This window comes from Athalia rosae, chromosome 2 (genome assembly GCF_917208135.1).
Source record: "Athalia rosae chromosome 2, iyAthRosa1.1, whole genome shotgun sequence".
Taxonomy (NCBI): Eukaryota; Metazoa; Arthropoda; class Insecta; order Hymenoptera; family Athaliidae; genus Athalia; species Athalia rosae.
The window spans coordinates 7,975,771-7,990,099 of NC_064027.1; the positions used below are offsets into that span (position 1 = coordinate 7,975,771).

Sequence of the window (14,329 nt, forward strand, 5' to 3'; positions counted from 1 at the left end):
TATTCCAAGAAGAAAAATATCGAGCCGCAAGTGCAATTTGCAGGTATAACGTACAGTTGTATTGTTACCGGAGGATTAACGTTGCTCGGGGGGCGCGGTGAGAATTTTCTAAAAATTCAAACCTTCCGCATATTTCACCTCCTGTTTTTCGAAGGCAATCTTCAGGTTCGTGACAATAAGCACACCGTCGTTGTTGTTGAATTTTTTTATTCGCACGTGCAACGCCTCCTCAATATTTAACAAAGCATTTTGTTTGTACTGTCGCCGTATTTTCTTGCACTGAAGAAATTCTTGGTAAATTGCCATTAAATCCTTTCCGCGTGATTAATTTCACAGGCGGTGATCGAATGGCAACGATGAATTACCTCGCGACAAACGGCGTCGTATTTGTAAAGGAGCAAAAAATCTTCCACAGATCGAACAATTAGACGTTTGAAAAGAAGAAGAAAAAAGAAAAAAAATACCACTACAAACGGAGGAATCTTTCCTCGCAACGAGACGTCTATAGATATTCCTGGTAATTATGAGTCTCGCGATCCGCGATATCGGAAAGGATCCGATTCCGCTTGTAAGTGAAACTGGATTTCTTACCCACGAAGTATGCAGTACGTCTCGAACGGACTGTAATCCAACGCATATGGCAATGGCCCAGATTAGGGCATTGTCAATTTTCGCTCTCGCGAATAGAATCCTGCGTTTCTCGTTTCGCAATTTTTCCGCATTTGATCGATCGAGTACCCCTGACTTATTGGTTATCGTACGACGGTGTGATTTCGCTACTCTCGCGTTCGCCGATCTTTTCGAAACCGTGTTAACTGTGCGATATTTGTCGCCAGCAAATTTCCGACACGCAGATATTGACTTTTGACATCTCGAGCACGGCGAGCGTGAATTGGCAAACTCGAAACCGTATTCGTTGATTCGTTTGTAATTGTTTGCTGATCGTTACTACAACTGTTGAGATATGAACAGGCTGCGGACCAGCGTCGAATGGTCACCGGAACGCGCTAAGTAATTCAATCAATTTCGTCTAGCAGCTAATCTTTATTAGCGAGGCATTGGAAAATTTTGAAACTCAATTTACCTATTTGTTTTGAATTTTTTTTTTTTTTTGTTTTTTTTTCGAGTCACCTGCAATGTCCCTGAATGCGAACATGTATATCGGCTGCTTCCTGCAGACGAATCTTCCGTTATCTATACGGAAAAATCTCTGAACGTAATTGTAAATTTATAATTGGCTCGTTTGCAGGATGGCCAGAGCGAACAACAACAAAAAATTGAAGATCATCCTATCGATATAATGTCTGGAGTAACTTACTGGCAATTATACAAGTTAATTAAAATCAACTTTACGTAATATTCAATCAAATGATTGCACTTCTTTTCACAGGTATATAAGCACATTTGTATAATGTGCCAGCATTCGTATGTAGATATTGTACAGCCCATTCGACACGCTATACATAATGATACTTCGGTAGCGCAAAAAAGAAATAGGAAAATGAAGAATCCAAAGGTATGCGGTAATATCTAAAATTCCCCGAAATTTTACTTATTTGTTGTAAGACAGGTCGTAATTATATTTTTCTCAAAGCAATAATTACCTCGATAGTTTTGGTATAAGCCAAGATTATTGTGTATCGTGGCTTACAAAGATGAAAAAATTTTTTTTCTTTAAAATCCCGGAAATGACTGCGCTACAAAATTTTGAGATGGATAGGTATCCGCGACATACCTACAATTCTCGATCGAGTTTCGTTTCTTTTCGAATCTCTCAAAGGATGATTTTCATATTTTTTATTGAATGTTTGGAAATGATCATTCAAAATTGTAAAGACGTCGAGCATTCGATCAAAAAATCTCTCGTGATTGAGCGAGTGCAGAAAACGTTCTTTTGGTACGACGTGTAGCAACGACGTTTTCGACGACAATTTCAAAGTAATCAGTTCTTTACCTCATTTCGCAGTGTTCGTTTTTTGCTAATTTTCCTCCACCTCCAATGATCCTTGGTGCATGCGAATTCGTTTTCACGATTTATAAATGTCTGGTTACATTGGTGAGCATCAACTGCATCGACGAATAGAAACGACGTTGATATTCAATCGCGACGACGTAATTCTGGTAATTATTACTGGTTATAAAAAAACAGCAGTACGTATCTATGTCGTACGTTTCGAGTCAGTTGTTATTCTTCGTTGGATTCGTTCGAAAGATTTCCAGAGCTAATTACCGACATTGTTGTATACGTTTCAGACAGACACCACTTCACGTGCATGCAACGCGACGGCATTAATACGTTCCCACAAATTAGGGTTGGGCTAAAAGGTGGATTATATTTCCAGCCCCATTTCCATAGGGACCTGACATTGGGTTTGGCTCGCATCGTGATCTCGTGCTCGGCTAAACGAATTTGTGAAACGTATATATAGATGTAACGGACAGTTGATAAAAGAGGTGGGCGTATAGGTAACGCGAAAACTTCACGCGATGCCTAATGTATATTAAAAACCGAACGATGAAAAATTTCGTAACGTAATTCACAAGTAAGTAAGACCGATGAATGTCCACTATAAAGGAAAAATGCCGAGGCGTTGCATAATTCGAAAAAAATCAATGTACTCAATTTTCGACCACTTCGAAAATTTTTCTCCATTACTTTCAGTCCAATACGAGCGCCCAGATTTTTAGAGAGATAAAAGAAGACCACAGATGGGAGAATACAGGTGAATATGGACGTTTATTTTCAGTGACTAGTAGAGCAAGTCAATTGGGACTAGCGAAGCATAACGGTCCTCGAGTGCTGCCACGGACAAGAAACGATCAGATATTGTCGGACGTCGTACCGAATGTAGTTTACCTCAGCACGCTTCTAGAGCGATCTAATGTGAGTGTAGAGGCACTTACATAGAGACAATGATCGTTACATTTCGTTGTGTTTCACCGTGCAAAGTACGCGATCAAAGTCAAGGTCTAATGCAGGAAGCACCGCGGCGATGGTCAAGATCAGTGGCGCGTATAAATATGCAGGGGCAGACCATGCGAAACGTGATTTGAAGGGGTGTTACTTATATTCATTTCCAATCACGGAAAATCCAATCTAATCGACGACGTCAACGAAATGCTTTCTCTTTCGATGGGGGGACCATACTCATCGTCGAACATGAGTCGAAGATTCATGTGCAATTCGAAGATTTTTACTTTCGGTATATTATGGTAGGCGTGTAACTTCAAACCTCCACTATCTGTTTTATCTTCTCTCTTGTTTCTTTTTTCATTTTTGCATGTTTAATTTGCAAATACAATATGGGAACGGATGGACAAATTATTCGTGCAATCTGTTACCACTTATTAGAGTGTTTTATATATTTACGTTTAGCTTTAGTGTATCCGAGGCGTTTATAATAAGGATGACAAATTTATATCCATGCGCCATAGTTCACGCGCGAAATCGTACAGATCCGCTCATAGTATTGCATGTCGGTGGCAAAAATTGCGCTAGAATGTTGAAGTTATTTATTTATGTAAGATATTATGTTACATGTGTAGATATAATTATATTTCCTGCTATGTATCAAAGCTTGTACAAGTACAGCCGTGACGTGTTAACATATTTAGCAAATTATTCTTCGAATGAACTGTATGGCGGTTGGACTTATCTCAACACTTCTTTCTTTATCGTTATACGTCTGATTGTAGGTCGAAAAGTGTGGATAAAATTTGTACCAGACACGATTTCGTTGTACGCGAACCTGATAGATAACGAAGCAATAGTATTATTCGAAATTAATGTGCAAATCACTTCAATACTTTGAATGTTACAATATATCTATGATATTACCATCACTGTGTTGTTACTTTGGCTTCAATTGGTATTAAACTTAATTAAAAGAGTTGTTTATTTTTTGCTCAAAGATCGGTTTTTTCCTTTGGCTTTTCAAGGGTAATCTCACACATAATCAGCTTAGGAATCCAAATCTGAAAGCCAAAATCATTTACTCATGCAATCGATCGAGTAATCATCAATTATTCGCTCTTGAGAGCAGAAAAATTATAAGACATATCGATTGGTTTTAGTCCCTCACTTTGATTCATCGCAATCCATGCATGCGTCGAAATATTCGAATCTCTCGGTCTACGAGGGAGCCCAAGCTTTGCTGGAGTCAGCGTAGCCACGGGCGCGCGCTTTGTTGTGAGACGTAACCTTCGGGGCTGAGCAGAGGTGACACCCCACAACAAACCCCCTCGCTCGTGGCTACGCTGACTCCAGCTAAGCTCGGGTTTGCTGGTGAATTGAGAAATTCGAATATTTCGACGCATGCATGGATTGCGATGAATCAAAGTGAGGGACTAAAACCAATCGATATGTCTTATAATTTTTCTGCTCTCAAGAGCGAATAATTGATGATTACTCGATCGATTGCATGAGTAAATGATTTTGGCTTTCAGATTTGGATTCCTAAGCTGATTATGTGTGAGATTACCCTTGAAAAGCCAAAGGAAAAAACCGATCTTTGAGCAAAAAATAAACAACTCTTTTAATTAAGTTTAATATCATTTTCTTATGTATTTTGATCTCAGGAATCCGAATCTGGAAGAAAAATTGACCTATCTCCAAAATTGACCGAGTTATCGCCAATTTTCATCTTTTTTGGGTCAAAAATAAAAAATTTATTTTTCAGTGTATTCTAATGTATTTTGAGCTCAGGAATCTGAATCTGAAAGAAAAATTGATCCATCTATGAAATTAATCGAGTTATCGCCATTTTTAGGCATTTTTTAGCATAAATTTGAGGATATCTCGAGGGGAAATTTTTTTAGCTCAATTTGGACAACGGATTCGTGTTCCTGAGGTCAAAATACGTAAGAAAAGTGCCATACGATCAATTTTAAGAAATAAAAATTTTTGGTCAAAATTTGAAAAAATCGTAAGGGGTACCCCTTGGAAAAATCTCAAATTTTGGGCAAAAATTTTTATTTTTTAAAATTGACCGTATGGCACTTTTCTTATGTATTTCGACCTCAGGAACACGAATCCGTTGTCCAAATTGAGCTACGATTTTTTCCCTTCGAGATATCCTCAAATTTATGCGAAAAATCGCGAAAAAATGGGGATAACTCGGTCATTTTTGCAGATAGACCAATTTTTCTTTCGGATTCGGATTCCTGAGCACAAAGTACATGGAGATAGACCAAAAAATCAATTTTTCATTTTTGACCCCAAAAAGGTGAAAATTGGCGATAACTCGGTCAATTTTGGAGATAGGTCAATTTTTCTTTCAGATTCGGATTCCTGAGATCAAAATACATAAGAAAAGTGCCATACGATCAATTTTAAGAAATAAAAATTTTTGGTCAAAATTTGAAAAAATCGTAAGGGGTACCCCTTGGAAAAATCTCAAATTTTGGGCAAAAATTTTTATTTTTTAAAATTGACCGTATGGCACTTTTCTTATGTATTTCGACCTCAGGAACACGAATCCGTTGTCCAAATTGAGCTACGATTTTTTCCCTTCGAGATATCCTCAAATTTATGCGAAAAATCGCGAAAAAATGGGGATAACTCGGTCATTTTTGCAGATAGACCAATTTTTCTTTCGGATTCGGATTCCTGAGCACAAAGTACATGGAGATAGACCAAAAAATCAATTTTTCATTTTTGACCCCAAAAAGGTGAAAATTGGCGATAACTCGGTCAATTTTGGAGATAGGTCAATTTTTCTTTCAGATTCGGATTCCTGAGGTCAAAATACGTCAGAATAGTGTAATACAATCAATTTTTAAACTACTTCACAATTGGCCCAAACATCGATTCTTTTTTTCTTAATCGGTTTTGCATGATATCTTCATGTATTTTGACCTCAGAAATCTGAATTCACAAGTTTATTCGATTTGCCTATAAAATCGATCGAATTATTGCCAATTTTTAGATTTTGGGAGCAATAAACTTGAGATATTTTTATTGATTTTAGTCGTAGTTCAATTTAGTTCACCGCGGATTTATGTTGGTGAGTCGCAAATGCAATGGGAAACTGTTGTTCGAAGGGTTCGAAAAGTATTTAATTTTTGGTTCCGAAATGAAATCGCAGAATTACTGATTATACAATACTCCAGCCTTTGATAAACGAATAATTCGATTGTCCACATTATAACTTGACAATTATTTTACATGAGGCAGCACCTGTCGCTCGTTATGCCATACGATTCAGTTACCTGCATGTCCGAGCGGTCGGTCGGTATCAATATTTCATTAAATAAACAGTGTGCAATATTTAATCTAACTTTAGTTAATTTTCACACTCATACTTGAAAGACGTTATCGCTTATTATGACAGATGAGATAATGAATAATTTCCGCTTTTACAGTGACGGGGTAATTTATTCGTCACGCATCCTTTGACCCAAATTATAAGCGCGATTTGTTTTTTTTTTAAGTAACTTTTTTATTTTATTGCAATTTCTTTCTCAGTACATTTTGCTTCTGTATGTAAGCCTGTAGGCGACGCTAGTAATCTACTGTGATTTACCTAGCAGCATAAAAGTGCCTCTTGAAAGGTATAATTTTTCCCCCCCCCCCCCCTCGATAGTCGTGATTATTTTGATGGTAATCGCAGACAATGTGTTTGAAATGGAGATAATAGCCCTGTATTTTTCCGACTTTATAAACCATTCTCATTATATCGATAGGGTCGCATATCGATTCTAGTCAAGTATGCGGATATCTGAAACAACGATAGACGCTAATTATATTTTAAGCCAGACAATATCAGATCGTATCGCAATCAAGATTTCAATTTGAATTCGATCAATTCGTTTTCCTTCCGTTTATTTCTTTTCTTACGACAATAAAAGCTCGGTATATTTTCCCTCAATGTTACATCTCAAGAAGATATCTATTATCTTTTTTCCTACCATCGTTAGGACGACAGAGCTTTGTATGAATGGTAATTATTCAATGATAATTGGAATTCACGTAACAATTCTTCGGCATACGTTTTATGTAGGCTGTTTCAGATGATCTAGGCGATAGTATAAATATGATTTTGCATATAACGTTGCGGTTGTGGTGATTCCAGCCATTACGTACCTGATTAAATTCTGACTACACACTGCGGTATAACACTGTAAATGTCCGCAATTACGTAGCGTATACAATATACATATATGCGTTTGCTATACAAGTGTTTCTAATCTGATCTTTGATACATTGTTACCTGGAACAACGGATCTCGTTAGCCACAGAATGCTCGAAATATACTCAACGAACAATTAATCCAATGCATCGTTGTCCGAGAACACACGTAAAAGTTTCAAAACTTTGATCACGAGTAAAAATATCTAACTATGACCGCGTTTGTCTCGTGCAGAAGTAAAGACGATTCTTGAAAAAAAAATTCTGTTAGTTTTTCGCACAAGGTACAACTAATTGTAATATGGAGGTGAGCAGCCATTTTGAATGGGAACATGTAATAGAAAAATCCTAAAAACTTCTCGGTATGGAATAAATGCATTATTGCTCCGTTATTCTGCTGAAAAAAAAGAAGCAGAAATTGCACAGAGTTAGATCGTTCGCCTTTTGAAACCGAAGGTTTATCTACGAGTAAAATGCTAAGAACACTACACATCTTATGATTTTCAGCACAAAATTCGTCCGAATTGCAATTGCGGTAACGAGAATCACCTTCATGATTTCAAATGGCTGGAATGGAAATGAAATTCGATCGTTTTGCTGTAATATCACTTCATCGCAGACCACGCTATGCTCATGTTACGGAATTAATAAACGACCATCACACCCATCTGATACCTGCAGTTGTGCGGGGCTACCGCAATAGGTAAATTTATGGTCAGGTGTTCACTTTCAATGAACACATCAAACTCATCACATTATGAGTAAATATAGAAGTGCGCAGTTTGCCGAGCATTCTTCAATTTCTGTGAGTAAAATGATAAGAAAAAATTCGGGGATCGAATTCCTTCGATTTTGTGCACCGGCGCGAAATTCGACAAAAAATTTCTGACGTATTCGAGTACCGCAGCCTAGGGCGTAATTTTTTTTCGAAGAGTCGCGCGAAAACCCGAGAATTTCGTACGTAGCGAGAAAATTTAGGAGGGCATAATTTCCAGACCGAAAGTCTTCCCAGTTCGTTCGCGTTCGTTATGTTTACATAATCAATAGTAATTTCCGGTTTCTATCGCCATCCGTGTAATCTATATCTGCGTCGCTTTATGAATTGAACGGTGATCTATCGGATATACAAATACATATTCCGTTCGCATACACGAGGTATGAATAGTCGATGTAACTTTTTTTGCGTGCGGAGCACAACGTACAAGTCACGCCAATTTTTCTCACCGCCTTTCCATACTTGTTGATAATATTGTACAAACGATCGCATTTATCTACACGGCTGTTCGGTATTGTACACCCTGACTAATTAGTTTTACCTTTGTCTCAAGTATATGCAACATTCGTATCCTTTATCGCGAAGTTATTATTGCTAATCGTTTTAAACTCTCGAGCTACCCGCTCGCTATAAATCTAGCGGCAATTTCAAAGGCTTTCGTCTTTGTGCGATCGTAATTAATGCGCGACCTAAAGATAACCTAACGATACAGTGTGATAAACGTACGTACACTGTATCGAAATCGAGGGAAATTAAACTAAGGTGTGGGGATTCCAGTCAATGAAACGAGATATTTCAAATAATTCCAACTCGTTCACAATTTCGACGGGCTGAACTGCGCGGGATTTCTCACTAGCGTAACCGGAAGACCTTGACATTGCACCGAAAGTGGATCGAACGGACGGAAAACCCTGTCTCTACAAAAGTACGACCGAAACTCGTTCGATCGTCATCTCGTGTACGGTAGAAATGATTTCTCTCGAAATTCGTCTGTCTCGGTGTCGTCAGACGCGGGGTAAACGACGCCGAGTTCGACGATTATTATTCGTTATCAAACTGTAATCCAAACACGTGCGCGAAAATTACCAGAAGCGTCTTCGCCAGTTTCAACCGCTGTGACGAAACACTTCAGATCGGATATCTCTTCGGGTTCGAAAGGATGAATTTACGAGAGAGAGAGAGACGAACGTGAATCGGATGAAGGGTGTAACTTTTTTTTTTGTCACCAATACTCACCGCTGAGGCGTTCACTCTCTTTGTCGAGTTCTGCGGGCATCGGATCCCGAAAGCTCCTGGTATTCTCATCCGCGGGATGTACCGTCGCGTCGTACATCGTCAAATTTTTATCCCTGTCCTCTTCGTACCGCTTGAAAAACAAAAAAAGAAATTCCCAAAAAATTCGTGCGACCTATTTCTGAATCGAAGGATCGTGATTACTGTTTTATATACTTGTGCGTATTTACGTTTATTTATTTCGTTAGGTTCTTTGTGATAATTACATGTCTAGAGCGCAGCTGACGTACGGGCGAAGAGAGGAGGATAAAGAAGAGCTTTTGGGACGATCGGATCCCCCGGTTGCAGAAACGCGAATGCCGAGATGGAAATAATGTTCGCACGTTATCGCCGGAGATCGCAAGCAATCGCTTGATAACAACACTTGATCAAATCTCGAACTATAGCTACCATACAACACTGGTAGCCTTATAAGAATATACGTTGTACGATTACGTAAACCCATATAGACGCTGTTAATTAGCGGAATAATTTTTATAGCTTTTTAATCGGTTCGAATATCCATATCTGAGATGTACATAGGAACAAAGGAAATATCGCCAATTTTCCCTCTCGCGCACCCCAAACAACAACGATCGAAGGAATTTGCCTTCTCATTCAAAATTATCTCGGAAACTCGAAGCACGTTCGAATCCTTTCATCGAATTTACGCACATCGCGAATATCGTTGACGGATAATTCCGGCAATTCCTTTTTCCACGATATTTCTGTGACTCTTAGTTTTTCGCTGTCGAACCCGCCCCATGTAAACATAGGGGAATCGGAGCGACTGATTTTATCGTAAGTTAAATCGATGAGCCAGTTAGGGTATAGATTGAGGGGTGTGATGTTTTGTTTGAAAAGTTTGACCGGGTATTAGGAATTTATTTCGTTGAAAAAAAACGACGCGTGTCGATGCCGAAGATATTCCGATGTTCAGATATACGCGATGATATATGTATGTTACAGCGATATATCGTTCCGTGTTGCGATTTATTTTTTGCCTTTTTTTTTTTATCTTTTCTCTCCTATTTTCGCACGCCAACCCAACATCAACGTATCAAACGTAACAACACCTTCATTTTGAATTGATTTGAATAAATTGATTTCCCCCACCCCCATCACACCGCACTTAGAACAACAAAATTTTGCTACATCAACTGAAAAATATCTCCTTCTTTCGGACGAAAAGAGAGCTTTCTTTTACCGCGAGTCACGGAGTCGACGACGACGAACGGGGGTCGGGAGACGACTCTGTGTGTTTCGAAGATTATTAAAAAACCGAAACAGAAATCAGTGCGACGTGACGTATCCGAACACACTTGAAATACGGTTTTAAAGCTCTTCACTTTATCCGCATGTTTCGGTGGTACACGTTACGAAATCTTCCAATACTACGATACATACTTCGGAGTCGCGGCACTCCCTTCCAAGCGTTGGACTTACCTGGACGTTGCGCGCGAACCAGATCCGTTTTGCAGAGGGTTCGCGGACGTGGAAAGCTGCAAACTCCCTCCAAAGGTGGAGATAACGGCGGTGAGGGTTGCTTCTACGTCGCATGTCCGCAGCAGCAGTTGGCGAGCTTTTTTTTTCGACGCGAGGACCCGATTCGCACCTCCGATTATTCACGTTCGTTCCGGGCCGACGTCCCACCCATTTTCAAGTTCAACGAGTGCACCGTGGGAGTTCCGCGTTAGCTCTCCTTCCCTCTCGGTCACTTTCGCTAATTGTCATCGCTATTAGTCATTAATCAGTTTCGAAGATCGGTGCGCGCCCCACTCTCTGCGCCGGATGGAATAACGTTCACGTGTTCGCGTATCATGTCGTCATGTTACGACCAACCTCTACTCTACTCTATTTTTATTGCACATTTTTTATCGCGAAATTAGAAAAAGTGGGGGAGGGGCTTGGGGGGGTTGTAAAAAAGAAGAATGACAGCGCACGACTTTGTAGGATGGTATCGGCACAATGTCGAGTCCTTGACATTGGCCACAGCTTTAGTTTCACTGTGGTGCAGAATCGGAATGTCGCAACTCCAAAACGTGATCCTTCCAACCGTGCAACTACCTGCGAATTGTCGCGCTCTTCGACATTGCACAAACGTATCGTTCGCGCGCGCAACTCCGAAGTTCACCCATTGTCATCGATACACGTATTTCTATCATCCGTACTAATGGCGCGTGGAAAATTTCACGAAAATCTTACCTCGCCTTCGGAAATACTTTACGTCCTGATGGGGTGACCCATAAATTTTTAGCACCATATACAGGAAAAATTTTTGCAATCAATAAATCGAGAACTTGTCCGATCTCTTCGTTTTCTCCAGAACTACGAACGATTATTTCCCGCCGCCGTAAAAAATGACGACGATGATTTCGTTTTTTTCTCGATTACCGTACGTGTTAATTAAGTTCAAGACGATACAGTTTCTCTAAATCCACCTAGGGCTACCACTCGACACTCGAAGGTGCCTCGATCGTTTCTGGCAGTCTGCCCAAGCTCGTTGCAAAGAAGCAACGAAGGACTTTCATTGTTCGTAGGGAATCGAAGTCGCTTCGAAGTTAGGTCTTTACGGGTCTCAGGAGCTGGAGTTCGGCATAGCGCGGCGAACATCATTTTATGCGGTGCCTCGCTTCGCGGGTGTTCCAGGTGGAAAAGGAGTTGGCGATATTACGCCAATGGTGGAGTCGCGTGCAGATAACGCTCGGACAATTAGCATACGTGAGGTCAGTCGGTAGCCTCCTCATACCTTTCTGTGGCAGCAATTACTATATCGGGACAGTCCTGCAATTTTTATGCATCGATCGGATTCGCTCGCACATCGTTTATGAATCGTCGATACGTGGGTTACTCGAACGTCCCTCGAATTCGGCGATGAATTTTTCACAGACCTCGTCTCTCCTATTCTGATCTCCGAAACGACGACTACCTCGATTCTCAGGTTTACAATAGGTCTGCCACCGATACCGCGGCTCGTGTACGCGGGGCGTCCATTTCGAATATACAGCGGATCCGAAGACAAATCGAACGGGAGAAAAATCTTGCTTTCGAGAACTCGAGAGTGACGACGGTTCGAAGATCGAAGAGCGTCAAACTTTTTATCGAAAATAGGACACCCTGTATATTTCCGTCACAGCTCGTTAAACGCACAAATTGTTTGTTTCCGTTACTACTGTTCGTTGTTCGTTGTTCACGACGGTTGTAAGCTATTTTGTAAACTTGTCCAACGAGATTATAAAAATTCTTTCATATTCTATTCAGCTTCGCTCGGGCAATATACTGTGCAGCACGAGGTATGTCGTATCTGAGCACGGAGTCCTGGGCCTATTCAATTCACGTCGTTGTTCACTCGCTCTTCGAGTAGAGAAGTAAGAACCGCAGCTACGATAAATTTCTGCTGAACTACGGAGCCCGAGGAACGGCTTTTTTTTATAATAATATTGACCGTTAGTTAGAAACTTCTCTGGTCGGTTGTGGTGAACTACTTCGGCGATTGCATTCGCTGGAGAAATTTTCTCATTTTTATTTGTTATCCGTTTTGCGAGCGCGAAACGGTGGTGCAGAAATTGTGCGGTTCTCTCGATTGGACGTTGAAAAATTGCGGTTCATTGAGATTCGCTGCACTGTAACGCCTGACGGAGATAAAGTTTTTCCCGTGACATCGTTTCGCTGTTACAATGGCGAAATTGTTTCGCATTGAAAGTGCAGGGTCTGATAGCGTGCGAGGTATACGTGTACGATAAGGTGATAAATGGGAGATACTGATCCCACAGTCAACTTTGGAAATTAAGAAAAAGGCAGTTTCTTATCTGTCGTTGATTGCTGTTACAAAGGCCGTTACCTAGTTTACACTTTTTTCTTCTCCTTTAAAATAAACAATATACATACACCGATGTACATAATTTGATATACCAGATGAGCAGCTACTCGAATCTTTGCGTAAACCGCTTATATACGTACATTCGATAATTAGCTAATTAACATCTTATTGGTTTGATAGCAATAATCCTTCAACCAATGTTTCCCCTGGAATAGATTGAGCGTATTTTTTAAATTCGAAAAATTCAACGTTCGTCGTCATCCGCACTTAATCAGATTTTTCGATAGATCAGGCCCCGCAACGAATCGCGTGATCATTGAAAACAATTAATAGAATTCGTTGATATAAAAAACACGAATGATAGAAGAAAAAACGAAATGGAAAAAAAAACTACAAATAAGTGTAAATAAATCTCTAACACAAAATGGATAACTATTGACATTATTTAGTTTTATGTTTGCATGAATAATCCGTTTTTTTGATCAAGTGATTCGCTGCTAGATGTATATTATTATAATAATCGAGCGCCGACAAGCTAAGCGTGTCAAACCAGAAGGTGACCCACGCAAGGACATAATTCACGTACACTGTATCATTACACGTGCGATATTTTACAATCGTTCTTAGTTTCGCTAATTCGTTCCATTTATAAACGGATGATCTCTGCCGTGCAACCTAATATACGCAGACGTGATCGTATCGTACGTTCGGGGCGTACGCCCCGCCTTATCGTGTGCCGAAATGAATGATCATCGACTGCTCTAAGGTACGATTACTCTCTTCCTTTTCTCAGCAGGTGACGTCGCGTTTCGCGGGGGCTGAGGATTACCACTATGCGGTATTTCCATCAATGAGGTATCTCGTCAAGAATCACGATCCGCATGATCTCTCGAATAAGATTCAACTCGTTGTACGCGTTCTTTCCCATCAGGGTTACACCGGCAGCTACATATGTACTTCGTCTTCGACTCAACGCCCACTTTTGCACGAGGTGCGAGACGAGAAGAGAATAAAAAATAAAAAATTACACTACCAAATATCGCTCGGCATCATGCGATCATGGTTTATTTGTATCAGGTGGCACAGATTTTTTACAACCTCAAACTGACTGTAAATTATATTGCGTATCTACCTGATTATCAAAGATACGGTTTTTAAATCGGCTTCTACACTCTGTACGATTGTTGGTCGATTTTCGTTGTTTTTTTTTTTTTTTTCGCCGTTCCAGTTTCTGAAATTTTTTCATTCGCAACGAGATCGTATAGCTTACCGATCTTTCACGTTTGAGCGTGCGACGGATCTGGGCCGATTTTAAAAATTGTTATTAATAACT

General features: G+C 40.0%; 1 protein-coding gene across 2 annotated transcripts in view; it reads right to left on the reverse strand.

Moving 5' to 3' along the window:
- The window catches only part of LOC105686960 (aquaporin AQPAn.G), a 30,713-nt gene extending 19,962 nt beyond the window's left edge, over window positions 1–10,751 (reverse strand). The window contains exons 1-2 of one of the 2 annotated variants that reach the window (XM_012402260.4): window positions 10,623–10,751; window positions 9,141–9,270 (exon numbers count right to left, since the gene is read on the reverse strand). In XM_012402260.4, the coding sequence (XP_012257683.1) occupies window positions 9,141–9,270; window positions 10,623–10,736 (244 nt within the window). In that variant the 5' untranslated portion in view covers window positions 10,737–10,751. Of the gene's footprint in view, window positions 1–9,140; window positions 9,271–9,403; window positions 9,538–10,622 lie in introns of those variants that run through there. The other variant, XM_012402268.4, reaches the window with a different exon arrangement.
- Between the last annotated feature and the right edge of the window lie 3,578 nt (window positions 10,752–14,329).